The sequence below is a fragment of the Pseudopipra pipra genome, chromosome 8 (assembly GCF_036250125.1).
Source record: "Pseudopipra pipra isolate bDixPip1 chromosome 8, bDixPip1.hap1, whole genome shotgun sequence".
NCBI classification, from domain to species: Eukaryota; Metazoa; Chordata; class Aves; order Passeriformes; family Pipridae; genus Pseudopipra; species Pseudopipra pipra.
In genome coordinates, this window is record NC_087556.1 from 33,891,361 (window position 1) to 33,919,061 (window position 27,701).

The 27,701-nt window shown below is 49.8% G+C and overlaps 2 protein-coding genes across 4 annotated transcripts in view; one reads left to right on the top strand and one right to left on the bottom strand.

Annotated features, from left to right (window-relative positions):
• The window catches only part of FAM53B (family with sequence similarity 53 member B), a 47,166-nt gene extending 26,817 nt beyond the window's left edge, over positions 1-20,349 (top strand). Inside the window, exons 4-5 of one of the 2 annotated variants that reach the window (XM_064663567.1) lie at positions 2,273-2,997; positions 16,576-20,349. In XM_064663567.1, coding sequence (XP_064519637.1) covers positions 2,273-2,997; positions 16,576-16,905 — 1,055 coding nt within the window. In that variant the 3' untranslated portion in view covers positions 16,906-20,349. Of the gene's footprint in view, positions 1-2,272; positions 2,998-7,475; positions 8,478-16,575 lie in introns of those variants that run through there. The other variant, XM_064663568.1, reaches the window with a different exon arrangement.
• Positions 20,350-22,724: 2,375 nt separating this feature from the next.
• The window catches only part of LHPP (phospholysine phosphohistidine inorganic pyrophosphate phosphatase), a 79,205-nt gene continuing 74,228 nt past the window's right edge, over positions 22,725-27,701 (bottom strand). For both annotated transcript variants that reach the window (XM_064663574.1, XM_064663573.1), the window contains one exon: positions 22,725-23,477. In XM_064663574.1, coding sequence (XP_064519644.1) covers positions 23,442-23,477 — 36 coding nt within the window. In that variant the 3' untranslated portion in view covers positions 22,725-23,441. The remainder of the gene's footprint in view (positions 23,478-27,701) is intronic.

Here is a 27,701-nt window from a genome sequence, read left to right on the forward strand (position 1 = left end):
TTCCCTACCGCTGCATCTTCCCTACCAGGCTGGTACCTGCAGCTGCGGGCTGGGTACGGCTTTGAATTCATCCTTCGGTTGCCTGAGTGGAAATACCCAAAAACCCCCCAAAAATATTGCATGGCTCAGATACGATCATGTGAAACTTGGCAGTGACGGTTGGCTGGCACGGTTGGCCTCTGTTTGCAGCAGCCGACGACAAAAACAGGCACCAGTGAAAGTCTGTTGGGTGATGACTTTTTTCCATTGCAGCAGCCGGCGGGGTTGTCCTACCATGGTTTTCCTGTTGAGCGTCAGTGGTGTGTCTGCAGAGAGCCCCGTCCGCCTGAGCAGCCCGTGCAGGGCAGCCCAGCCTTGGCAGTGCTTTGCTTTCTTCTTTTGTTGTCAGCGGGATGTGTGTGGGAATGAGATCATCATCCTTGATCCTCTCTCTGACATGGTCATTGGTGGGAAGCTGGGGATGGGGCTGGAGCACCAGGATCGGCTGAGGGAGCTGGGGGGGCTCAGCCTGGAGAAAAGGAGGTTCAAGGGGGACCTTCTCACTCTCAATAATTAACTGAAACGAGGGTGTAGCCAGGTGGAGGTCAGTCTCTTCTCCCAGGTAACAAGTGACAGAACAAGAGGAAACACCCTCATGTTGCACCAGGGAAGGTATAGATTGGATATTAGGGAAAACTTCTTCATGGAAAGGGTTGTCCAGGGCATTGGTGGAGTCCTCATCCCTGGAGGGATTTAAAAGCCATGTAGATGTGGCACTTGGGGCCATGGGTTAATGGTGGCCTTGGCAGTGATGGGGGAATGGTTGGGCTAAATGACCTTGGAGAGCTTTTCCAACCTAAACAATTCTGTGTTTCTCTGATTCTATTCTATGATTCTATGATTTCTGAATACAGCTGTAACCATGTTTGCAGTCTTCCTCCATGAAGCTGCCTGCAGCCCTATACATCTCAGCCTGCAGACTTTGGAGGTCCAGGTTTCTTGGAGCTTTACCCAGGCACTGCAAAACCCACCTGATGAAAGGAATATCTTTATGCTGACCCTGAAACCATGCAACAGGTCACCACCATCTTTTGCTGTGCTGCATTGAAAGATATTAATAAAGCCAAATTTGCATGAGGAACAAATTTCCCTGTAAATAAGATGAATGAAATAGAGAGGAATAAATAAATAAGTCTATGTAAGAGAGGAATAAAATAAGTGTTTTTTTTTAAATGGTAACCCTATTAAGCAGTTTGTTCCTTTAAATAAATGCTCAGCCTTTTGTTTCTTAGAGAAATGCAAACAATTGGCTGTGCTAGGTACACCTGGGATCTTTAAGGTAACCCCAAAGGGATGCTAAACCCAGGTTGCAGCAGCAGAGTAGGTGAGTGTGGGTAGCCAGTGTCCATAGCACCCTCCTGCTCCATGGGGTAACTGGACAGGGGGCACCTGGGGTCAGAGCACCCAGGTGACCAGAGATTTTGAGGAATGAAGGGAAGATGGATGATAAGCCTCAAAACAGGGACCTAAGAACAACATCTTGCATGGCTTCTGTTTGACACTATCTTGGGCTCAGTTTGGGAGAGATGCTCAGAGCCTTAGTGGGGATAAGTTGGTTTCGTTGGAGCAACGCTGTTTTAGCAGGGGATGAGAGCAGGACAGCTCGATGGGTCTTGGGGTGGCTTTTGGTTTCTCATAGGCTCTGGTGACCTTGTTGGGGTTTCTGTGCTACACCAGGCAGATAGGCAGATCGGTGCCCAGTGGGACACCCCTCTTTCTATTAGGACCATCCCAACACCTCTCTCGTCTCCTTTCTGGTGTTTTGTCCTCCAGGGTCTATCTTGCCCCAGATTTGTACCCTTCACTTCCAGTTTTTTGTGAGCCTTTCAGACAGTTATTGGTTGTGGAACCCAGGACAAACCGCCCACATCTGAGACGTGATTTAGCACAGAGACAACCAATGGCCACACCATTTTATACTGCTGAATTCCCCTCAGCCAGTGAAATCTGGAATATCCAAAGCCATGTTTTCATCTTCTTCTAGCAGTTTTGCTCCTGCTGGGATTGTCACTTTGTCTCTCTCTCCACCTACACAGTACAACCTACTCTGCTGGCAGTTCAGAAAACCATATTCCAAGAGTTAATTAATTTGTACTGGAAAATGTCCCATATGCTACTCTTTTGTTTATGGACATAGAAAAGCGAAACGCAGAATTAATTAACGCTAATGCCTGTGCGTGTGTGTTGTTTGTTTTTTTGTTTTTTTGGTTTTTTTTCCTCCTTTCTGAACCAGAAAATGACAGATGGAGAGATCTCAGCAGGAAGTGTCCACTTCAGCTCGAGCAGCCGGGCGCCAGCATCTGGGACTGCTTGTCGGACAAGGGCGAGGAGGGCCCTCGCTGGCCCAGGGAGGGGACCAGCACCTGCTCCGTCACCAACCTGATCAAGGACCTGAGCCTCAGCGACCCCCACGGCAACGCCTCGGCCCCCCCCAGCAAGCGCCAGTGCCGCTCGCTCTCCTTTTCCGACGAGATGTCGGGCTGCGGGACCTCGTGGAGACCCCTGGGCTCGAAGGTGTGGACGCCGGTGGAGAAGCGCCGGTGCTACAGCGGGGGCAGCGTGCAGCGCTACTCCAACGGCTTCGCCACCATGCAGAGGAGCTCCAGCTTCAGCCTGCCCTCGCGGTCCAACCCGCTCTGCGCCGAGCATCCCGCCCTCGGCGGCCGCATGGGATGCCAGCCCAGGAAAACGGCTGCTGGCGGGCACGGGGGAGAGCGGGTGGACATCCAGAGGTCCCTGTCCTGCTCGCACGACCGCTTCTCCTGCTCGGAGTACGGCCCGCCCTCGGCCAGCAGCACACCCGCCTCCACGCCGGAGCTGGGCCGTCGTGCCGGGGGGCTCTCCCGGAGCCGCTCCCAGCCCTGCGTCCTCAACGACAAAAAGGTGGGAGTCAAGCGGCGGAGACCGGAGGAGGTCCAGGAGCAACGGCCCTCGCTGGACCTCGCCAAGATGACCCAGGTAAGAGGTGGTGAGGGGACATAAAGAGCTGTTCTCTGCTTTGCTAAAGAGCTTTTAGCATCCTCCAAGGTGGGTCTGTGGCACGCAGAGTAACGCAGGGGTTACAGGGAAAGACATCCTTCTGTCCAAGCAGAATATCCGTTCCCTTCCAAATGGACTTCTTTCCTGCATTTCTGTTCTACGCTGATTTTTGCACACCGAGTCCACCATGTCGTTGTTTCCTGCTGGCACAGGTTTCAAGCAGGAATATGTTAAACCCCACAGTTTTGAGTTCAGGTGAGAGGAGTCCTGGGCCTGGCATGGCGAGATGAAGGCAGCACCCCAAGGCACCCAGCCCTGGCTCCATCAGGAGCTTAATTCTTACTGCTACAGGCTTTACTCACTCCTAGCCTCTGTAATTTTCCACTCTGGAGATGTTATCAGGTTTCATTTTCAGTTCCAAACACAGAGCACAACCTCCCTCTTCAATCTGCCATGCAGAGCCAGATAACAGATCTGAAGCACAAATCAGGGAGCGTTTTGCTCCTGAGTCTTCTCCCTGCAGGACCAAATGACTGGGCTCTAGTGAGAAACAGAGCAAGAGGCTGCATCAAAGGACAGCATGAGCAACGTTTCCATTTCACACTCATAAGGTTTCTTTTCCTGCAGTTTTATGACTTGACATTTCCCACATAGGTAATTTATAGTCATGAAGCCAGTGATACCACCAGCTCTGTGTGGGATGGAGATAACAGGGGTGTGAAAACCCCAGGGCTCCCACTGTGGGATCAGGGGCACCCTGGCCACCTCCCGGGGTGAGCTGTCACCTTCTGCTGGCCAGAAAACTTCCCTCATGATTTCAGTTCGATGTGGTTGCCTTCTGTGCTTCATTCCAGAGTCAACTGTGACGGGAGCATCTGCCCTGATGCTTTTTTTTAGGGCCAGCAAAGCCTGTCTGGTGCAAGGCATCCCCTTGTTGTTTGCAGGAAAACTGCTGGGAGCAATTCAGCAGGTGGGATGGAGAAACATCTGGGAAATACCCAGTGGTTGACATCCACTGCTGTGTGTGCATTTTCTCCTTACAAAAACATGATATTTTATGGTCTTTCAAGAACATGATATTTTATGGTCTTCCAAGAACATGATATTTTATGGTCTTTCGTGCCTGGCAGAGCAGAGGGTGTTTGAAGGAGTGCAGTAGTGTTGGAGCAAGAGATAAGCTTTTCCTACTCCAGAGGAGCTTAGAGGATAAAAAGGGCAAGGGAATCCTGCATTTGGGTCATAGCAGGGGGATAACACAAGGATTGCTCTTGTCTTTTAATAAATCACAGCAACAACATTTAATATGCTAAGCTTATTTTATTAGATAATAAGCTGGATGGGCAGTAAAAACCACTTACAAGTGTTACTGTATTTTACTAGCCACAGGGTGGAATAGCACTACTGTCCCCTCCTAATTCCCTCTGTACAAGAAGGCACATGTTTGATCTCCTTGGAAGTGCTCAAGGCCAGGTTAGACAGGGCTTGGAGCAACCTGGTCTAGTGGAAGCTGTCCGTGCCCATGGCAGCAGGGTGGAATGAGATGATCTTTCATGTCTCTTCCAACCCAAACTATTCTGTGATTCTCTGGTATGGACAGGGGAGAAGGAGAGTGTCCAGACTCTGGTTGGGCACTGACCTTCCCTGCCCTCTGAAGATGATGTGGGGCAAAGCCAGCTTCTCCAGCCCATCAGTCCAGAGGGACAGTTTGTTGGCTAGGAAACAAAGGTCTTGGTCAGGGATATCTTGCAAGTCAGCAGGAGCTTCCCTTTCCCTGCAGTGGATTCTGGGCCCAGGCACACATTTATAATTTGGACAGCCTCTGACATGGGCAGGTGATCCAAGGATGACAAAAATCTAATCACTTGTACGTCCAAAAGCAGCTCACTCCATGTTCCTGGAAAACCTTCATCTTGAGGAATAGCTGTGTTTTCTCTGGCTGCTGTCCTCCACACTTTGGATATATCAAAATATCCAAAGTGAGAAAGCAATGCCTGAGCACTCGGTGTTGCTCAGCATTGGGGTGGTTCATCCTCTGCAAGAAACGACACAAAGAAGGGGTCTGGAAGCTCCACACTGCAAGAGATGAGCGCTGTAGGAACAGAGAAGGGATTGCCTGGAGCAGCATCTCCCCCAGTGTCAGTGGGCACCCCCCTTCCCACCCCCTCCTTTCCTGCTGATCCAGGCTGGGTGGCCGGTGCCGAATGCCCGGCGGTTGCTACAACCAACAACCAACAACAGTGTCACTAAGGAACTCCACCACTGGGATCCAGTCCAAGCAGGTCCCACGGAGTATTCTCAGTTTCCAGACAGGAAACCCAGCTGGGCTCGGGTGCCCTGGTGGTGGGTGAATCCCCAAGGCATGGATGTGCTGCTGGGTTTGGGGCAGCAGGGCTGGAGCAGAGAGGGAAGAAAGCAAGGCCGGGAGCTGTGCAAGGGCCGGGGTTTTCAGAGCTGTTGGGTTGTGGAAAGCAGCGCTGGCAGGCTGCTCCCCGCGTGGGAGGACTGGCACAGAGGGACGAGCACGATGAGGCAAGTCATGGTGAGCATTCTTGCCTTTGGTGGGGCACGGTCAGAGCCCTCCCTGGCACGGGAATGCCGGGAAAACCAACTAATTCCTCATGCAGGAGACGGGGATAAGTGTGCTCAAGAAAACCCTGCAGTTCTGGGGACCTTCCCAGGCTGCTTTTAATGTGTCCACTCCAGGAGACTGGAAAGTTGGGTGATTTCAGAGAAAGAGCTGAAATAATGGCAAGGTGTCTGCATGGCTGCACGTGTGCTCAAATCTGGCTTTGTACGGTGTAGAAATGCCTTGTGTGCAATGGTCTTCAGGATCCAAAGCAAAGGAAAACCAAAACATCCAAATCATTCTCTTTACAGATGGGAAACTGAGGCACAGGGCATGCCATGAATTCCCTGTGTGCTAAAAGCAGAGCTGGGGACTGAGCCTTGGGGTGCCGGGTGCTGGATCAGCATCTGGCTCTGGCAGGGGATCGGTTAATTTTCTGCTTGTGCTGGTGACCACATGTGTTTATAGGCCTCAAACCCCGTACCATAATCAAAATAAAAATAATTTGACCTGAAAGAAATGTTTTCTTCATACCAGGAGGGATATTTAGGCCAGGCAGGAGGGAAGGGAGCCGCTCCTGGAAGCAATTACATGGCCACATAACTGGGCTAATTAAGAAAGAGACCTAAATGTTAAAGTTAAGCTGGGAGGGAAAATAGTTGGGAAAACATTGCCTTTAATTCCTCAGAATCCTGGTTGTGTCTTTTCTGTCTGCAATTCCCATAGCTCAGAGAGGGGAGGTGAGCCCACATCCCTCCCCTTATTACTTACTCATGTGGCACCAAACCAGGCAGGCTTCAACTTCAGGCAGAAACCAAACCATGAACATGGTTGTCATTGAAATAGCAACAATTTTTAAAAGCCACAGCACCACAGCAATCCTTCTGCTCTTTTTAAATGCATGCCAACACTCTGCTTTGTGCCTCTTTGCTTCTGAACTGGGTATGAACCTGGCAGGTCACACTCAGGTGCGTGTGTGATGGTGATGTGTCATTTAATTATCCCATGTCTGGAGGCAGGTGAGGTGTGAAGAAGCTGGTTTCTCTTTGTCACCCCAATCAAAGAGAGTTTGGGTGCCCGGCCTGCAATCTCTGACCTCCTTAACATGAGGACATCAGCCATCCTCCCATTTCAGTGTAGGGCTTGGGCTTCCTTTCCAATCTCAGCTTTTATTCCCTCTTTCCACATAAAGCACAAGCCCAAAGAGGACAACATCCCACCTCTGAGATCCTGGCAGTTGCCCTGACAGCGTGTTAATTAATCTCCTTACAGCAGGCTCTCCTTCCTAGACACAGTGCTCTCCGTCTCACAGCTCCAGGGACCATGTCTGTACCAGCAGGCTGTGATCAGAAATGTCTGGAATCAGGTTTTTCCACAAGTTGGGAGGTTTCTCAAAGACCTGGCTTTCTTTTCCTGATGTGGGTGCACCTAAAATATACAAGAGATGAGAAATGTTGCAAAGGTGATGGGAGGTGGCTTAGACCCCACCTGTTCTTCAGGCTGAGCTGATTTTGACGGGAATGGGTGGTTTCAGCCTTTGCAAGGCACAAGGAAAAGCATCTCAGGGTGATAAAAACAGATTTTCTAAAATAAAAGCAAACTCTGCCTGGGATGCTGTGTGGCAGAGAGACCCTCTCGTGCTTTTCCTCTCCCATGATCCGGTGCAATTCCTCTCCAAAGGGACTTGATATCTCTCACCTCCACATCTGCTTCTTTGTGACATCTCCGTGTCAACATTTCCCGGGATCCGGGGTGCCGTGTACTTAAACGCCTCGTGGCAGCGCAAACACTGGCTTTGGTGGCTTGTCTGAGTCATCTCCGGGAAGCCGAGCCATGGGCCGGCCCTGATGTTGGCGTGTGCTGGCTGAGCAGATTGTGTTCCTTCACACAGGCTCCCAGGAGCTGCACGGGAGACACAACATGTCTGTCACACCGGCGGCCGCCCGGAATGGGAGTTTGGAATCGTCCCCGGCTGCGGCGACGCGAGCCCGCGCTATCTCTTCCCCATCCTGCTTCCTGCCTTCTAAAATTTTGGTGTGATCGTCACTGAGAGATTTTAATTTGTGTTAACACAGTTCTAAACACAGCTATCCTTTATACAGGTGTGCTTTTCAAATGGACCATTTATATTTATATATATATACAGAAATGTATGTATTTAGGGTTCAAGGCCTGGTTGGACAGGGCTTGGAGCAACCTGGTCTAGTGGAAGGTGTCCCTGCCCATGGCAGGTGGTTGGAACTTGATAGATTTAAGATCCCTTCCAAACAAACCATTATATTTTTCTATGATATATCTATATCTATATCTATATCTATAAACATAGATATATAGATATAGATATTTGTTCAACCCCAGCCATGTTCACACCAACACTAACCCCAAACAGGAGTAGCCCTGGCTGGAAATGGAGGATGGTCTTGTAGTGTTTGAGACTACAACTTTCCATGAAAAGAAAGGCACAAAACATCTCTGTGGAATGTAAAGCATAGCACTGCTGGCAGTAATTGCCAGACGTGGGGAGATATATTGGCTCCTCCCAGCTGTAAGTGCCCTGCTTGGGATCTGTATGCTGATAGTAAATGAAGATTTAGGGATGGCACTTGTGCCCCATTTCTGATGCCACTACAAGGTTTTGGCTTCTCTGTGAGCCTTCAAAAGCAGTTGCAATTTGAAGAGCTACACCTTGTAACAAATACTGTACTACTGGTCTTTTCCTCCTGAGTTTTCTCTGTATCTATTTAATTTTCTGCAGAGGTCGTACCCATGAACACCAAGAACTCCCAGGCAACTGGCAAAGTACTTCTCCTCTGCGAAGCTCTGTATTATATAATGTCTTATAGTATATAGAACAGAAAGTTGCTTTAGAATAAATAAGGCAATTAAAATACAATATTCCCCTGCATCTCCTTGGGTTATGGAGAGCATCCCACGGTTATGAGTTCACCATAAATAGATTCGTCCCTGTGGTGGGCTGTGAGGGATGGAGGGATGGATGGATGGATGGATGGATGGATGGATGGATGGATGGATGGATGGATGGATGAGGGGGTGCTGGCAGCAGTGGACACTAGCTGAGGACGTGGTGAGGATGAAGCACTGGGTGTGCCTGATAAGGATGAGTTGTAGGGAAGACTTTGTGCCTGACAGACGCCTGTTGTGCAAAGGGCGCCGGATACAATGGGACTATTCACGTTGCTCCCTGGCTGCCGTGGACAGACAGAGCCATTCACAGGGTGACCTCACTGTCCTGCAGGGAACATGTGCCTTCACAGGATGGAGTCGCCAGGAATCACAGGAGCATCCCCCTGAAATGAAGATGTGTGGTACTTGTGATTTTCGAGATTAAAATCAGCTCCAGTCTGGGCTGGAGATCCAGAGGATCTCCACACACAGTGGAACGTGTAATGCTCACAATGGTCGGGAGCCTGGCTGGCCACCCCCCTTGTTCTCCTTTCCAAATTAAGGAATAAGGACAGTTTCCATGAGGATCTGTGCATGAAGGAGCTCGTACACTCCCAAAGCTGAGGTCTTGACACTGAGTGGGAAGAAGTTTAATCTGCAGGATGGAAAAAGGGGGGTCTGAGCATCCAGCACTTTCCTTGAGGGGTAAAATTCTCTACATTTTCACCTAAGAAGACTTTTTGTTTAAATCTTGGCACCTTTCAGGCTTGCTGGCAGGGCAGGAGGGGTGACAGTGATCTTGGTCGGCGTCAGCACCCACTTGAGCTGGTGACAAATATTGCCAAATGTAGTGATAGGCGAAAAACTGGAGGTTTTAAATTCCAGACGTATCCCAGGAAATAGTTTGCTATTGATGTAACTTTTGATTCAGATTCCAGCTTCCAAGCCCCAGTGTTTTTTAAATAAACAGGAATGAGAGTCTGCAAAGGTCAGTTTGTGGCCTGGTGGGAAAAAGCCTTCAGTTCAGGATCAAAAGGATCTGACTTGGTTCAGAGGGCAGAGAGGACCTCGAAGGCTGGCTGGTTTTAACTCTGGTCAGACTGTTGCACATGCTGCCATCTTTTCATTGCCTGGTATTTTTTTACTTAAATACACAAGTAGCTGAAAAAACTCAGTATTGGAAGTTCATAATGATGTTTGCTCCTGGCACAAACTGTTCATGGGTTTGTCCCCTCTCTATTCCTTTGCCAAACAGTTGTCCACAGTTACTGAAGTATAGCAAACCTTGCCTCAGCTGGTGTCCATTGAGAGAGTGTAGATCAATCTGTACTTGCTGAGGTTGCTGCTGGTGCAAGCCCATGTTGCTGACATAGAACCATAGAACCACGTAATCGTTTGGGGGGGAAGGGACCTTAAAGATCCAGTTCCACCCCCTGCCATGGGCAGGGACACCTTCCACTAGCCCAGGTTGCTCCAAGCCCCGTCCAGCCTGGCCTTGGACACTTCCAGGGATGGGGCAGCCACCGTCTCCCTGGGTAACCTGTGCCAGGGCCTCACCACCCTCACAATTTCCACCTAATATCCCATCTAACCCTGCTCTCTGACAGTCTGAAGCCATTCTCCCTTGTCCTGTTGCTCCATGCCCTTGACAAAAGTCCCTTTCCTGCTCTCTTGAAGCCCATTTAGATACTGGAAGGTGCTCTATGGTCTCTCCCAGTTCCATCCCATTCCATCCCTTGTTCCTGGCTGCATCCCCTGCTCCCAGTTCTATCCCACCATGAGTTCCAAGGATGTGGGCTTGGATATTGCACCGTCGTTCGCAGTCACATGGGAGGACAGGGCTGGGAACACAAACAAAGCTTGACAGAGTCTGTCCCAGTCACAGACAAAACCCAATTGTATCCCAAGGATGCACATCTGATTAACCACATGCTGTTTAACCCTCCAGCCCCCGGGATCATACGCTGCATGACCCCGAAGAACAGCTTTTAGAAATCACAGAGACTCATCCTTGAAGGAGTTGGTGTGCTCCAAAGTGGCATTTTGGCTCCAAAAAGCCAAAAGTAATTTTTCACGCTGTTTTAAAAAAAAACCAAAACCAAAACCAAAACCCAGCACTCCAGGAGATTTCCAGGCTCGCTGCTCCCTCCCAAAGCTCAGGTGGATGCGGTGGTGGCAGGATTTGCAGGTGGTGGTTGGGTTTTTCTCTCCTCAAAGATGCTTCGTTGATCACATCTTCTGCCAGAGGATTTTGGAGGCATTCAAAGGCTGGAGCAGGGTGCAGATTTTGGATCCATGGCTAAGCCCAGTGCAGTTCTGGGAGTGGCTCTTCTGGGTACAGGGAATCGTGGCTGTGACCTCCCGGGCAGCTGGTGAGTTTGCAGAAAATATATTTTCAGTGCAAAGTTTCAGTAGTGATGATCAGAGCAGTTATTTGGGAACCTCTTGCCTTGCAAAACTCTTACCAAGGTGTCTCAGGAACACAAAGCATTTCAGATTCTAAATAAATAATAATAATAATAATAATAATAATAGATAGATGGATAGATGGATAGATGGATAGATGGATAGATAGATAGATAGATAGATAGATAGATAGATAGATAGATAGATAGATAGATAGACAGACAGATAAATAAATAAGGGCACTTCATTTTTCCTTTCAAGAGAAAAGTGCTCAGAGTCAGCCCAAAGTGGAGACTGTGTCGGAAAAGTGAGGTGTATTTTGGGTCTGCACTGGATTTGCAGGATACCATGTCCTGGATGTGGCAGTGGGTGCAGGTGCCCTGGGAGCATGGACAGGTGCATGACTCCAGATTCCTCACTCCCCTTGCATTTTTAATCCAACCTGACATTAATTTAGTGCCTAGGGAAAAGCAGGCAGCCTCTATCACCTGAAATCAGTCGCTGCAGGCTAAGCCTGCCCTAGGTGTGTTGTGGGAGGCAATGCTGGCACAGGAATTATTTGGGATTAGGTGCCCCCCTGCACCTTTTGCTTTGTGTTTGATGTCCCAGGTTTACATACCACAGTACCTCCTTTCCATAAACTCTGGGTTTATAGTCATCTACAACATTATTTCATCCCTTTACTTGCTGATAGTCCTTTTTTGGTGCTGCTGCAACAGTGACATGAAGTTTGGTTATGATTTTGCCATCTCTGGGGATGAGCCAGGTTCAGGGTCACCGTTGCTCATGCCAGAACCACTCCACTTAAATCCATGGCAGTGCAACAGCATCATCAGCAGAGAATCCTGGGCCTGCTACCACCATCCCCACTGGGCTCTCAGCAGCATCAAGTGTGTTGGCATCAGGGCCCTGCACTGCTCCAGGGATGCCCTGCCGCAGCCTCTTGGGATGCAGAGGAGAAGAGAGGGAAGCTGTGAAAGGCTGGGAAGGGCAACTTGGAAATAAATGCACAGTGATCACTCATGGGGTTGGCTGAGCAAATGATAACCTGTCTGAGCAAATGGATTTCCCCAGCTCATAGCAAAGGGTTCAGTGTCTGTTAGGGAAAATATTTCTTCTAGGCAGGAAATGAGGATTTCCTCCAATTATTACTGTGAATAGGAATGGGCTGGGAGGCTGCACTGGGACTGAGTCCCCACGTGTGGGATGCTGAGAGATGTTGCACACGGGTGGGACAGTTGAGTCCTGGAGTGTTCCCTGCTCTCTGATTCCATGCTTTTCTGTGCCTGCTGTATTTCTCCAGATTTCTGGGATTCATCTCTCCAACATCTCCCTGGGGCTCTGTAGCACCAGAAGGATTCCTGTTGGTGGGTCACATAACAGCTTTTTCTTTTGCACTTCTGGAATCTCCCTGAACATCCTCACTGTCACTGGGGCAGCTACAGATCTCCAAAGACAAGATCAAATCCATGAGTAAAACCAAATTATCTCCACAGGCTCCAAAGGCAATGTCAATACTAATGACTTAAAGCCTCCTTCTTGCTCTTTTTTTTGTTTATTTAATACTGTGGTGTGAAGTGACTGGGTAGGATAATAGATATTTCAGAGCCTGCTCGTGAAAACTGTTTTTCACACCAAACAGAATAAAAGCGAAATTATCTGCTAAAGCTGCAGACTTTCAATGCACCAAGTAAGCACTGGTGCCTGTTATTGCAAAATGAGGACTGGACCTGAGTAAATATTGTTCTTTAGAGGATGAGAAGGGAAGAGCTGGGAAGGCAGATATGGAAAACCAGGGCAGGATTGTGGTACCCACCATGAGCAGGGCAGGGAGCCATCCCCTCTGTACTGGGGCTGCTGCTGCAGGCACATTCTGCAGCACCTCAACCTGATGAAGGAAGGTGCCTATGAATTACTCAATGCCTCCATAGATAAAATTTAAAAATTAAATAAAATAGTGGATGAGTCTGAGCTCCCTGACGTGGCAACACCACGTATAACCCAGCTCTGCTCTGCACCAGGCACACGGGCTCCGTTTGCTTTTCACACACCCCATCACTGCCTCCTGTGTTTTCCTTCCTCAGGTATTTCAGTCATTTCTTTCCCAACACCTCATCACTCTGAGGCTCCTTCTGTGGGAGGACAGGGTATGTGTAAGACCCCTGACCTCCTCCCGATGGCAATGTTGATCTTGGAAGCTGCACGTGGCAGCGGTCACCGGTGCTCCTGGGGGAAGGCAGCTGTGTCTCCCTCTTTTTGGGGAGTCCAAACTGCAGCAAGTGAGGTCCTGGTGAGACCTCTCTGGGGCTTCACTGAGCTCATAATGTGCTTGGTCAGAGCACAGCCCCAGTGCCTGTGCTGCAGCCTGGACCTGTTGGCAGCACTGCTGAGATGCTTTTTGGTTATAAAGGGAGAGCTGGTTATTCGAGCCTCAAGGCTGAGCCATTCCTGCTGCTGCTCCCTCTCCATCTCCCTCCCCTTCCCACTCACTGGGAAGCCAGCCTGGGGATGAAGTTAGAGAAGATTCTGGGTGCCTTAAGAGCAGTGGAGAGCACTGAACCTGAGTGATGTGTGTGTGTGTGCATGGCCCAAATCACACCAGCTCCTATTATGAAGTTCTACAGAGCTTCAAAACCAAAGGAAACCCATTTTCCAGCCTCATTTTCCACTCTCCAGCACCTGACCCTCCTCCTTGGCAACACAGATGAGCGTTTTCCCTGGCCCAAATGCCAGGTAGGATTTACTGTGATGCAAATGACCAAAGCATTTATATATAATGATATAAAGACAACAACGCAGGCTGAAAGTGTTTTACAGGAGAACTTTGCCTCGGAGAGTGATTTAAACCTGGGCCAGGCAGAGAATCCCCCAGTGGAGGTGACATTGTTGGCTCGGGAGGGCTGGCAGAGGCACATCATTCCCGCATGGAGCAGCACTGCTCGCCGCCCGCTTCCCCCCTTCCCTTCTGGCACCGGGTTATTTTCAGCTTTCTGAAGCAACTGTAGCCCAGTGAGCTAACAGGAGGTGATGACAGCTTGGGAGGTAGGGCTGGTGGTGCTGACAGCTTGGAGCGTTACACCTTTCCCGGGAAAATTGCGGCAATCACCTGGCAGGGCGGAAGAGAAGAAAGGTGTTTTGAGCAATAGCCGTGATCGCCACAGGGATCACAGTCCTGCTGATACTTACTCTGGTAGATCCACCGTGTTTGCAGGGATGGGTTTCAGGGAAAAGCTCACAGCTGGCTGTTTTACCAAGGGAAGAGTCACATGAAGGAATTTTGCTAGGGATTCCTTCAGCTTGCTTGCTGTCAGGGCTGCGGCCACCAGCCCCTCTCCCTGATGGAGACACGTGTTCAAAGGTAGGGAAAACCTGTGGAAAAGGATGGATATGGGGCATGAGTCGGCTCCTGCGGCCCTCCCAGATTGTAGCCTTGGTCCCTGCACAGCGTGGAGCATCACGAGACCCTGTGGGATGGAGACATAGCCAGAGTTTGGCCACCAGCATGCAAGAAGGGCTTTGTTCTGGAACACTCTGCAGCTCATTCCAGAGGCCAAGCATTTGTTATTTGTATTTTTAAATGATTTTTCAGGTCCTTGCATTAGAAATATCTCATTTTTTTTCCCCTCTCCCTGAGGCACTGCCCAGCATGCTGGATTGCAGCAGCTTTGGGGAGAGTTGGGGGAAGAAAAGCCAGCACCTCAAATGGTCAAAAATGGGTCATTGTGGTTGGCAAAGGGGGTTTGGGTGTAAGTTACATTACAGATGCTCTCTGGGTGAAGTCAGGATGGCCAGAAATCTCCCAAAAGCCACCTGTGTCAGATCCAGGAGGGTATCTGGATTCCCATGGTTTCCCTGAGACCAACAGCATTTGAGGTGCCTGCTACCCCTTTCTGTCTGGCAGTGAAGGCCAAGGTTGTGGGGGGGCTCGGAGGGGGCCCAGGGCTGCCTGCCATGGGGAACAAGTGCTGCATTGTGCCACCAAACCTGCTCCTTGGCTGGTGTCAGTACAGGGTTTGACTGCCCAGTTTTGCCAGCTCAGCACTTCAGCACGTGCTAAATTCACCCAATAAATAAAAAATGAGTACAGAACTCCCGATGGGCTGAGAACAGATGCCGCATTGACGGTGGTGGCTGATCCACCGCGGCTCCACAGCCAGCTCACGGAATGCTGGCTTGGTGATCGCCATCCTGGGGGGACTCTTCTGATCCAGCTGCTGGGAAGGTAAGGTGAGGGATTCTGTGGCAGCCGGTACCTATAAAAACTTGCTTTCCAAGCTGTCAGACCTGTGTCAGAGGGACCTGCACGTGGCCTTCCTCCACCAGCAGCTGCAGCAGCGCTGGGAGCACCAGGACCATCGGAAGGGGTTTTCCATCCTCTTGCAGGGAAGGCAGAAATAGTACCTGGAATAACTCAAGGCTTGGGTTGCAGCATGTGCGGATGTGAGCAGGGAAAATGAGGCTGTTGGCTTGATTGTCTTGCCAAAGTCCCATAAAATGCAAAATTTCCCTGAAAGTCAGGTATCTTCATGGCTATTCTCAGAGACTTGTCCAGGCTTGGAAATACTTTTCCTTTGGATGGGAAGAATGTGCCGTGGACCTTTTTAGTTGCTCTCCAGGCTGCATCCTCCATTATTCATCACTACAGGAATCACTCATCTCCCTCTCAGAAGCACTGTAGAGCATCTCCCATCCTCTCAGGATGCTCTATCCCACCTGGAGCAGCTCGGCATGTCCGCACATGAGTACCAAGCCCTGGGAAGCGACAGAACCAGGAGATGAACTCAGTCAAGAAGGAGAAAAATTAACATTCCTGAAAGTGCCAGAGTTTTGTTTGTAGAAAGGATTTGCACTTCTGAGAGGGCTGTTGACTTTCAGGAGACTTAGGCTTTCCAAGTGCCTAAATCACTGTTGGAAATATGCTTGCAAATTTTTTTAAGTACTTAGAAAATATTTCTCCTATGTCCTCAGGCCTCCTCCAGTGGTAATTACAGAGTTGTCCATTAACCACAACGCGCAGATCTCTGCTTGAAGCTGTTGCATGTTCAGCACCCAGAAGACAGACCTCATGGAGAGGCATGGCTGGGATTTAAAAAAATATGAGAAGGATGCATATTTAGAGGGCAAATCCCTATTTTTTCACACTGGCTTGGGGCTTTTAGGTATTTGAAGGTTTCATAGACTGAAGGCCATGTGAAATGTAGCTTCTCTCAGCTTGGGCACTGGCCAACTCCTCCTGGGGCAGTGGGAACTCAGCATAAGTACCTTGGATTTATTGAGCTGATGTTCATTCATTTTTGGCGAGTTCTGTACTGCCTTAAACGTGCAGCCAGGAGAAGTGTGGGGTGGAGATGGTCATGTAACTGATCCAGAGCATGCTGGGGGTAGTTTTGACGCCATTGCCCATTTCAGGGATAGAAGAGGTGCAGGACCTGCCACGGATGGGGAGATGGGGGTTTGCAGTGTCTGCTCACCTCCTGGGGACCAGCTGGCTGCGAGTGTTTCTGCTGTCCTTCTTGCTTTCCATTGGGATGGGAGGGCTCAGATTTGGGATGGGGCTGGAATGGGGTCGGGAGTACCCTCAGCTCACCTGGTGTAACTTCTATCCCAGCCCAGCTTCAGGACTGCACCCGTTCCCTGTCCCCACACCTGACTCAGCTGCCTGTCTCCCCTTGCCTTTGTAGAACCGCCAGACTTTCAACAGCCTTACCTGCCTTAGCGCCGCGGCCGAGGACGGCTCCCAGCGGGCCCCCGGCCCCCCGCCCTGGAGCGCAGCCCCCCGCTCCCCCGAGGTGATGCCGGGCAGGACCCCCGCCTGCACCCCGGTGCCGGAGCCGCCGCGCCCGCAGCCCGAGGACCCCCGGGCGAGCAGGGATGACCTCTCCTGCGAGGAGGAGGAGGAGGGCGGCGGGAAGGAGGAGGACAGGGTGACCTGGCGGAGCAGCGGGACAGGCGCCGAGAGCCTCTTCCAGCTGGACGGCGAGATCGACATCGAGCAGATCGAGAACAACTGAGGAGGGAGCGGGTCCTCTCGCCCCGGTGCCGGGGGGCTGCCAGCAGAGCCCTGGAGGGCTCCTCGCTGTGGTTTGCGGGGTCCTGTCACTGCTCCCCCTCCTGCCAGCTGGAGGGGACAAAGCAGCTTTGCCAAAATTTCATCAGGTATTTAGAGCAATTTGTGTGCATGCGTGTGTAAATCTTGAAATTCTTTGTAACTACTGTAGCCAGAGATCAGCCAAGTCGGAGGAAAGTGCCTGTCCGATAGGAAAACCAGGCACAGGGATTGCCAAAATCTCGCCATTAGCGAGTAAATGGCTTTTCCCAGGACAGGGTTGGAGCTGATGGAGCTGGCCATGCTCCCCTGGGTCCCACCTGTGCTAGTTGAGAAAAGGGATGCACAAGGAGAAACCACCACCCCTGGGGCTGGAAAAAGTGGGGGGAAACCAGAGTATTGAGATTTGCAATCCGAGCACTGGCTGGTGGCTACTGCCGGTGTGGCTGTGGCTCCTTTTCTCCCGCCACATCCCATGCAGCCCCAGCACCCCCTCTCTCCCCGTGTCCCTGGCAGTGCCGTGAGAAGGAAATCACAAGTGAAGTCTTTTGCTTAAATTTAATAATGGCAAGAGCTGGATTTTTACTGGGGTTTTTTTTTAATATTTTTTTTTTTTAGTTTTCCTGATGAGGAATTAAAGGGACCCCATGCAGGGTGGTGTCCACAGCAGTGCCTGCCAGGTGCTGCCCGGGGATGCTCAAATGCCTTTCTTCCCTATTTTTTTAATTCTCAGCCCTCTCTCTCAACCCTGTTGGGAGACAGCCCCACTCAGGCTTGGTGCCACCCTCGCTTGGGTTCCCATCACCCTGTTGGGACTGGGCTGTTTACCCATTTATCAGCAGCTGTGCCCTCTTTGCTACCCAGGGCACGGCTGCCACCCTCTTTTTTTGGCTTTACTGTGAAGGGCTGTGTGCCCAAGGCATGTCACAGCGGGGTTACTTGACAAAGTCAGCTGGCAAAAGGCTGAAAATCCAGGTAGCAGCACTGAAAGCTTTTCCTCTTCCTGTGCCTTTTTTTAAGCACAGATAAAATGGTGACCATTCTGTTTTTTACAATATGAATTCTCTTTGCTAAAAATAAGCTGTCCACTTGCTAACAGGTTTAGAAGGACATATATTTTTTTTTCTCCCTTTGTTTTTTCTTTCGTTTGTTTGTTTAAAGCTCTAGGGAGTCTGTACGGGTGGCTTACAGCATCCTCTGCAGGTTCCTTCAAGCTCAGGGTTCACTTCCCGAGCTTTGCAAAAGCGAGAAAGGAAAATAATCATGGATACCAACAGCGATTGAAGACATGGCATTTTTAGTGGGGTTCAGCACCCCCGTTGGTAGTGCTTTGAGGGTCCATAACTCAGAAAGACTGAGAGCTGCTGGTACAGGTTTCATTCACCATTTCTGGTTGTTAGTGCACTTTTTTCTGCAGTGGTTTGGGATACGTGTGGCATCTCTCACCACAGTGGAACCCATTAGCTGTTATCCCTGTCCTGGCACCCCAGAAGTTTTGCTCCCTCCAGGAAAGCAGGACCAGCCCCAGGTATTTGAGGAGGGGATGACAGGGATGCCTTTTCATTTTGGGGAACCCTCCAGCTCTTTTAAGTGTTGCTTGATGCATCACTTAGAAGAAAATACACCGTGGGTTAATTTTTAGCCCTCCTGTTGTGGAAGACGCTGCTGGTCTCAGTCATTTTGGGAGGGTCCAGCCATGCTAGTTTTTTCCCAGGTTGCTGCCCCTCTGTCTGTGCCCCTGCAGGGTCACCCCCACAGCACAGTTCTTGGCTTTGAGTCTTCCTGATGCTCCATCCATCCTTCCCACCACTGACACGTCCCAGTCCTGGGGCACACAGCTCCTGCTGGCCACAGGCACCTCCTCAGCTGGCCGAAAAGGGGCAAAGTCACCCAAATCCGTGTCCGGCTGCTGTCGCAGAGCCCCGGGTGGGCTCTTGCATGTGCATCACTGGGGGAATTCCTAAGGGCTTCTGTTTTCTTTCCAAGGGCTGCTCCTGGTGCCATGCTAACCCTCCAGTGTGGGAAGGTGGCCAATGGACCACGATCCAGCTGTACTGGACGTAGCCGTAGCATTCAGTTTACATACAGCACAACCTGTTTGCCTTACTAAAAACGCTTCTCCAATGAGTCATGGCCTTATACTGGGCACGTTGGCGTAGGCACAGACTACAGTTAGCGACGGTTTTGAGGCCACGGTGGTGTTCTGTTGGGTATTTCTTGTTGGGTTTGTATGATTTCATGTACTTATTCTCAGTTTAAGAAAGCCTTACTTTTTAAATTTCTTTTCTCTCTCTCTCTCTCTCTCTCTGTAGAGGTAAAACGTTTGTGGATTTATATATATATAAATATATATATAAATAAAGTAATTAAAAAATATTAAATATAATATAGTATGTGCCTCAGATTCAGGGGACATCCTGTTGATTGTAAAGTCAGAAGTGGCGTTGCTCCCTGGCGTCAGGAGATCCGTCCCCTACGCCTGCAGTGGGAGAGCAGGGCATCCCCCTGGGGGTCCTGCTCTTGGTTTGTAAAGGACTTCACCTATTACACAGATGCTTTGGTAACCCTCCAACTCCTCCCCCGACAAATCCCTGCCGGCTGCCAGAATGTGATGTTAAAGTAATATGCAGACAAAGGATGTTATTCCTTGCTAGGTAGCTAAAACAGGCTTATTATTGTGAAGAGACCCAATGGCTTGTCCAAGGTGTGACCCAGTCTGGGCAGCCATGGTTTTAGGATGACAGCAAAGCTGTGTCAGCAGCAATCATCCTGAAAAAATAGGATTTTAACACAAAAAGTCTTAGCAGGCACACAGGAGTCTGCTGTGTGTTTGCAGATGTAGCTCTTTGAGCCGGTTCTACGAAAGAGTACATTTAAAAAAACAACAACAACAACAACAAAAAAAACAAACAAAAAGAAGTGTTTGTAAAATAGATTGTAATTTTTCTACGTTCTAGCATAGCCTGTTTGGCCAATAAAGTCGTGTTTCAAGTGCATTGTTTAAAGCTCCTGGCTGCCCAGGCGAATAGACTGACGTAGGATGTTCTAGGACTGTAGAAGTGCTTTCCGGCGTGTCTGAGTTTGGTGTTTTCAAGAAAGCGAAAAGAAGAGGATGGCCAAATTAAAAAAAAAAAAAAAAAAAAAAAATTAAAAAAGGACGAGAAGAAAAATAAAAACAAAGCCTTCTGAAGCTATGACCTGTAGTAGCCAAGTCTCGCTGGCAAAATTGCACAAGCGCCGCGGGACGCACGTGTCCCCGGGGAGGGGCTGCCCAAGGTGCCCCCTGCGCGGGCCGGCGAGGAGGCTGCACGTTCCCACCCCCTCCATGACTTGATTGCACTAGAGCAGCTCAATCTCAGGAAATTGCTTGTTACTTTTACTGTGTAAATAAAGCTTCCTGGTTCAATAACCCCCGGCCGGTGTCTCGCCTCTCTGTGATGTGGGGTCGAGGGGTTCGGGGACACTGCTGCCCCTCGGGGATGTGACAGCTGGGTTGTGGCACTGGTTGGAGTCAGATGGGGCAGGAGTCTCCTCCTCTCCTCTCCCAGAGGGGGTCTGGCTGCACCCCCTTGGCCATCTCCATGGGTGCTGGGAGGGGGTGTCCCAAAAATGTGGGTGTGTTGGCAAATCCCCCAGCTGGGACCCTCCATCGGGGTGTCTGTGTTAGAAATAGGAAGGAGTTCCCAGCTGTGGGTTGCACTGGAAAATGGACATTTTGTGATATTCACATGCAGGCAGACATGAAACATCCCACTGTGATGGGAGTTGTCTCCCATTGCTCCCTCAGCCTGACCCTGGCTGTCACTTAGCTGTAACACAGATGAAAATACAATAATGAAATGCTGAAAATATAACAACAAAATGCAAATTTAAGCGCCAAGTAGCACCTTATACTTTGTGTTTTAAGGACAGAGATCATGTCCCACTCCTAAACTCAATGTCCCACCCCTAAACTCAGGCAAGGCCAGAGCTGACAGCAGGGCAAGGGCACACAGAAGTGTTAAATAAATACTTGAGGAAACAGGGCGATATCTCCCTTTATAACCAAAAAGGAAAACGGCTGTCCTTCCTCCAGCAAGCAAACAGTATAAAAAGTTTCATGACAGATGGCAGGATGTTTATCTGCCTAAACTTAATCAGATTGAAGTGATAGGCTTAGCATAATAGAACAAAAAAGGAAGAATTAGGGGATAAAAAAGAAATTCTCAGTGATCTGTCACAGCCCGAATGTTCAACCAGGGTTTATGGCATCCTTCCGTGTGTGTGGGTGCTGACAGTACCACATGCTCTGGCTGAACCACTACCCAGAGGATAAAAGATACAAAAACAGACCAAAAAATTGCACTAAGGTCATATTCCCAGATGTAGTTTATTTTATTAGAATTTAATTCCCAGCCCGCTTTCCCCTGCCGTCCCCAAGGGGTGCCCTGCAGCTCAGGGGCCAGCTGGTAGCTCTGAAAAACAAGTGTTCCAACACTCATAGGGTGCTCCAGAAACAGGGAGAATAACTTTGGTGTCCTTCAGCAAGCAGGGTCTTCTTCAGCTGTTGGGACTGCTGGAGCTGGCATTATCATTTACCTCCTGCTTGCAGATGCAGGAAGCAGTGGCTGAATGCAGGCACTGGCCAGCACATTACATATAAATATACATTACACAGGATTACACACCTGACCATGGTCCCATGGGAGGCCTGAAGCAGCTTAAAGCCCAAAAAGTCTTGCCCAGAGCCCAAGAGGGTGCAGAGCTGCTGACATGTTGATTAAAAGGGGACTTTTGCCTCTAAAAGGTGACCCTTGCAAACGCTGCCAAGTGTCAGTGAGGGTGGGCAGAGGATGTGATGGAGCAACCCCTAATCTTTAATTCTTTCACCCATTTTGAGCCCCTGTCCCAGCCATGCTCTTGCCACGTGCAGAATGGACGGGTGTTACCACACAGGCTGCAACACCTGTACTGCAAAACTGATGGGGGAGAGAAACTAAAAACCCTGGGGATGTGCTGGAGAGCTGCAGTGCCTGGAAGCAGGAAGCAGCTCCTTTTAGAAACCCTTATTGTGGTTAGAAAAGGAAAGGCAAATCTCGTGGCTGCCCCTGCTCCATGGAGCACCACTTGGCAGCCCTGCATGTGCTGAGAGCTCCTGGCAGCAGGATGGGGCTGAGCTGGAGCTAAACTGATGTGGCAGATTCTTGGCAGGCATATGGTGCTGGTACAGGATCAGTCCCAGGGGATGTTCAGTGAGTGCAGAGAATCACAGAATGGTTTGGGCTGGAAGAGACCTCAAAGACCATTTTGTTCCACCCCCTGCCATAGGCAGTGACACCTTCCACTATTCCAGGTTGCTCCAAGCTCCATCCAACTTGGCCTTGGACACCTCAAGGGATGGGGCAGCCACAGCTTCTCTGGGCAACCTGTGCCAGGGCCTCACCACCCTCACAGGGAAGAATCTCTTCCCAATATCCAACCTAAACCTACCCTTTTTAAAGCCATTCCCATTTGTCCTGTTATTCCATGCCCTTGTGAAAAGTCCCTCTCAAGCTGGGCCTGTGTGGGACTCAACATCAACAGCTCCCTGGCACAGGAGAGCCCTTGGCTGCATGTTCAGGATTTTATTGGGAAGAGGTAGGAAACCCACATCCCCTCCCACACAGCCATGTCTGCTTGCAGATGGAGGGAAGGCAAAGCCCATCAGTCCCATGGCCACTTCCAGCTTATTCCAGCTAGGAAAAAGCATTTCAGATCCTGTCATCCCTGCCAGTGCTGATCCCACTGAACACAAGGACAAATAGGCCAGATCCAAAGGATGGGGTTTATTCCTGACAGGACAGCGCAGTTATTCCCTAATGTGTCACAGCATTACCACATTCCCAGGCCTTAACCCATGGCTGTTCCAGACAGGCTAATCCTGGCAGAACCATGTTTACTGGCTTGGATCCAGGGGTGTCCCCCCTCCCCAGGGCTTTTGTGCCACCCAAGGCACACACAGGACCCCGCAGAGCCCCCCCCAGGGCTTGGTGGCCTCCATCACCCCTCAAGGACATCCTCCAACCCATCTCAGGCACCCCAAAAGGCACAGTACAGATGGGTCAAACAGGTAAGTCTCTTAGTGAGGGGGTGCCGGGTTCCCTGTTTCGCACCTCCAGGCTGGGTACCCGGCGTGAGTGAAGAGTTAAAGGGGGAACAGCCCCCCCCCAAGAATCACTCAGAGGAGGCAGAGGCTCCTCACAGGCACCAAGAGGAGAACATTCAAGACAGTGGGTTTGGTGTTCCCTTGGCTGAGGTCAGTAGATCATTTTAGTACCATTATGTGGAATATTTAGGAAAGCAGGTGCTCACCACCTCGGGCAAGGCTGGGCCTGGGTTTGTTAAGGTGAGGTGGAGGTGGGAGAGGATGAAGCAGTTCCATGGAGAGGCTGCACACAAGGACTCATCTCTGTTCCTGCTGGTTGGTTTTACATCTGCTGGAGGATGATGTCGACTGCTTCAGCCAGGTTGTTCACGTAGGCGTCAGGCTTCACGTCGGGGTGGTTTTCGTCTGAAGGTCTGCAAAGGGTACAGAAGGGCACAGCTGAGCAAGGGCAGGCTCCCAAACAGCTCCCATGTCCCTGGCTCTCCTGCTGCTCACACAGCCTAAGGCAGCACCCAGGTGACCCCCGATGGAGCACCCTCAGGTGAGCCTGAGGCTCACATTCCTTCCTCTTCTGTTTTTTTCCCCTTTTTCCCTTCTCTCCCCCACAGCCAGATCTGCCCAGGTAGATCCTATATCCTTGTGCCACTGAGCTGGGCAAAGCTTTGCAAAGCCTCGATTGGAAGAGAATCTCCAATTAGTTAATGAACTAATCCAAATCAATGCACTGCATTCGACATGGCACTTCTTCACTCAGGCAATAGCAGCACCAGACAGGGATCAGTGTAAGGACACTTCACTGCAAGCCTAGGACCTTACAAGGCTGCAAATAATTATTCCCCCATGGTTTTTCTCTAGAAAGAGGTAAAGAAAAGAAGAACTCGCTTCCAACCTAGAGACATGAAAGGTGAAAAGGAAGGTTCTGTCAGGGTTTCATTTTGCAGGACCACCATCTGCTTGTAAACACAACAGTGGAGTTTTGAGACACCACCAGCACAAGGCTGAAACTCACCCTCCACAGTGAGTCACCACCCCAAAGCAGAGAGGCTTGAAGCCATTTTTTGCCAGTGCCTTAATTAGCAGTACTGCCCTAACGAGGTGCAGATGCACAACCCCATTTCGCTGATTCAGCAGCATTGCTGGTGGGGAGTGGGGCAGATGTGGGAGGCAGAAATTTTCCAAACCTCGTGGTCCTGTTACGGCTCTTGGGCTGAGAAACCCAACAGCTGCTGAAGAGAAAACATATGTATTTTGTATGCTTAATGACTTTCCTTTGGGAAAGAGACGAGAGCCTGAATGTCCACCTCCCACCTCTCCCACTCCCCACGAAGGGCAAACCTTTATTTAGCACAGGGTCTCAGTGGGGAAGATGCACTTCCCATCGGATGCAGGGGAGACAGGGAGATGATTATTTACGACGTGCAGAGTTTGGTGAGCACTTGTCTGTACAAGTATCAAACCATTTCTTCAGTCCCAGCACTGAAGCTCCCCAGGGCTATTTCCTTTCTGCTCCTTTTTCAGCCGCGCTCCTCATGTCCAAGCACATGAACTCCTCACAAAGGCACGGCCTCTTTCAAGAGCCCACGCTGCTCGAGGGTTTACTTGCTGTGAAGCTACAGTGTGCAACTAGGAAAAATAATATATTTTTGTATTCTCAGCTGAGAGTCAGCTTTCCTTGTGCCACTTGCAAAGCCATGTCCGGCACCAGGATAATGTCTCCATGCGCTGGGGCTGGCTGTCATAAAAGCATCTTATTTAAGGGGTAGATGCATGTTTAAATATCAAAATTCTGTCTTGTTACAGGGCTAGGGTGCAATGAGAACTGTAATTATGATGGCTTTTAGGTTTTCCTCAACTGAAAAAGAGTTTAGATTGCTGAAGGTAAAGCAAGTTGTAATATACGATGGAAAAAAACCCTTCAAACATAAAACAAGTAAAAATCCAGTGTGCACCTATCCCTTTGATGGTGATCACTGCTCACCCCTGATTTAACCAAGTGGCTTTTATGAATACAGAAATAACTTTGGGTGTATGGTAAAACATCCACTTCTTGTCACTTATCTTTAATTTGAGTGGAGATCTAAATAGAATAATGAATAAAACTTCTTTCCATTTTACCCTCTGAAAAATGTTTTTCCCTAGCTTATACATTAGGACAAAAATTTAAGAACTGCTCAAAATGAATGCTTCTAAAAGAAATTTTCAATTCCACAGCACTCTTTGATCTATTAAAAGGATTTTTGTGATTATTATCTGTGCTGACTACACAGAAATCCATCTGTAACTCAGCTGCTAAATGCCAGCCATCAAGGAAAGGCCCTGTATACACTTGACGTGTCCTGTGAAAGGGGTGTGCGTGGGGTGTGTGTATGTATGTGTGTATATATATATAGAGAGAGATAAATATATATGTGAAATAAAGTATTTTTACCCATTTCCCAAATACCATGGGATCACAACACACAGACTGGCCAGCCACTAACTCCTGGCTCCACTGAGGTTAATAATAAAACCCACCTTAGTTCAGGGGAGCTCCAAGTTCACCCTGGTCCATTGCCCAAATGCCCTCTGGGATCTCTGCGGTGGACACAGCCTCCATTTCTATCTGCTGCACCCCTGTTATTGATCCAAGCCCCATTCTTTCCCTTCTGCTTCACAGTCCAATACCCTACAGGGTTACAGCTGGGCACCCTACAATCCTCTTCTGCTGCCCATGCTGCAGACAGACGGCCTTGCTCACAACACAAGGGTTTCAGTCATTTTACTAACACTTTACTGGTGTTATCCAGAAGTAAATGAGAGGAATATGCAGCCCTTATCAAGTAGATGTCTTCCTTAAAGCAGACAGGGTGCATAGCAGAGCCCAGAAGTGCTGCAGGTGCTCCAGCCAGGACCCTGCTTCCCTCCTGTGACAGCCCTGTGGCACCTCCCTGTCCCCTCACCAGCAATCCCTACCCCTGGGCTAGGAAGTGAGCTTCATTTCAGCCCATTTGGGAGCTCTCCTTTTGAGCCACGTCATATGTCTTGGATTACCTATGCGCTCATCGCCGCTATGTGGGGGGAAACTCAATAAATAAAAACTGTCTGAACTCCGTAGGAAAGCAGAGAGCTGGGATAAAAACACTTCCCTGCTCTCTTGCCTTTTCCTGGGGCTGTGAGGGGAGCTTTTCTCCCTGTCAGTGCCACCCCAAGCGCTGTTTCATGTGGTCCCTCCCTTTGTCTCACAGACGCTTTGTAGCTCACGCAAACAGCCCAGCCATGGTTTGTTCCCCCCTCTCGCTCTTTTAAGCATCCGTGGAAAGGAAACTGCAAGCAATAAGCCCCAAATACTAATGCCAAGAAGCAAAGCTCTAAATGTAGCAAAACAGTTCAGGAGCCCAAGTCTGGGTGCCAGAAGTGAGGCAGAAGAGAGAGCTGTGCCATGAAGCCTCCAGGCACACCCAAGATGCTGGAGGATGAGCCCTTCTTCTGCTGTCTAGAGGGAGCAGAGACCGTGGCTCTACACCAGCCTCTTCCCTGGGGAATTCGGGCTTTTTCCCAGGAGAAACCCCCAGATGCTGAGAGTTTTAAGATCTCCTGAAGTGAAGCACTGCTCTGGAGGCTCAGCCCTGATGTCCTGGGCATTGCATCAGAGCCTCCCTGGACAGGGCCATCAAGTGCAGGTGGAAACTTCAGCCAAGAGCAGATCTTGGTCTCACAGTTCCAGCTTTGCTTCTCTCTCAGTGACAATGACCCTTCGCATTGCCTGGCAGACATCACAACTGCAGGTCACAGAACTGACAGCAGAGGTTATTTTTTAATACTTTTCTCTTTCATCTTCCATAAATAAATTAAAAAACCCCATCTAAAAATATCTTTAATTTGCTAGGTCAGTTGAAGAAGTTAGCATTGAGCTAACTTTAGGATAGACTCCTTCCGATTTCTTTTCTCACGTGGGACTCTGGTTGCAGGGAAGAACATAAATCAAAATGACAGAAAATTATATACTGCAGCTGAACATTGAGCTGTCAGCACTCTTGGCCAGTGCACAAACTTGCTTGTGAAAAATCAACTACAGCCTTGGGAAACACTCTCTCCAGCAAAGCAGGACTCCTTGGAGGGGCTGAGCACCCCAGCCCGGATGTGCACACACAAGGAACATTTTCCAGCCTACGTTGGCCACGGCACTGTGGAATGTGGCACTGCACTGGTGCATTGCCCCTTGGTGGCCACTTTGCTGGGGTATGAAGGGCTCAGGGAAAGAAGTGGCATAGCACAGGATCCCTCCAAAATCCAGGGTGGTCCTCTTCAGTGCCTATGCAGACACATGATCTGCGCTCAGGGTGACGTTAAAAGAGTGTGTCCTTCAAAAGAAAAGCCAAAACCACCCAAAACGACCGGTGCCTCACCACACACGAATGATGTGAAGCATCTTTAACATGATGCAACTCAGACAGGGGTCTTGAGGCTCGGTAGTTACTCATGTCTATCAAGTCCTCAGGAGATGACTAAACATCCTCCTCTCCCAGGGACCATTTATCACTGTCAGGGCTGCAGCAGCTGAGCAGCTCTGAGCCAGACCCCATGCTCATACTAAACTGGTTAGTTCAGATCAATGCTTCGCTCAGAGACATCAAGGAAGCAGCAGGGGGATGCAGGAA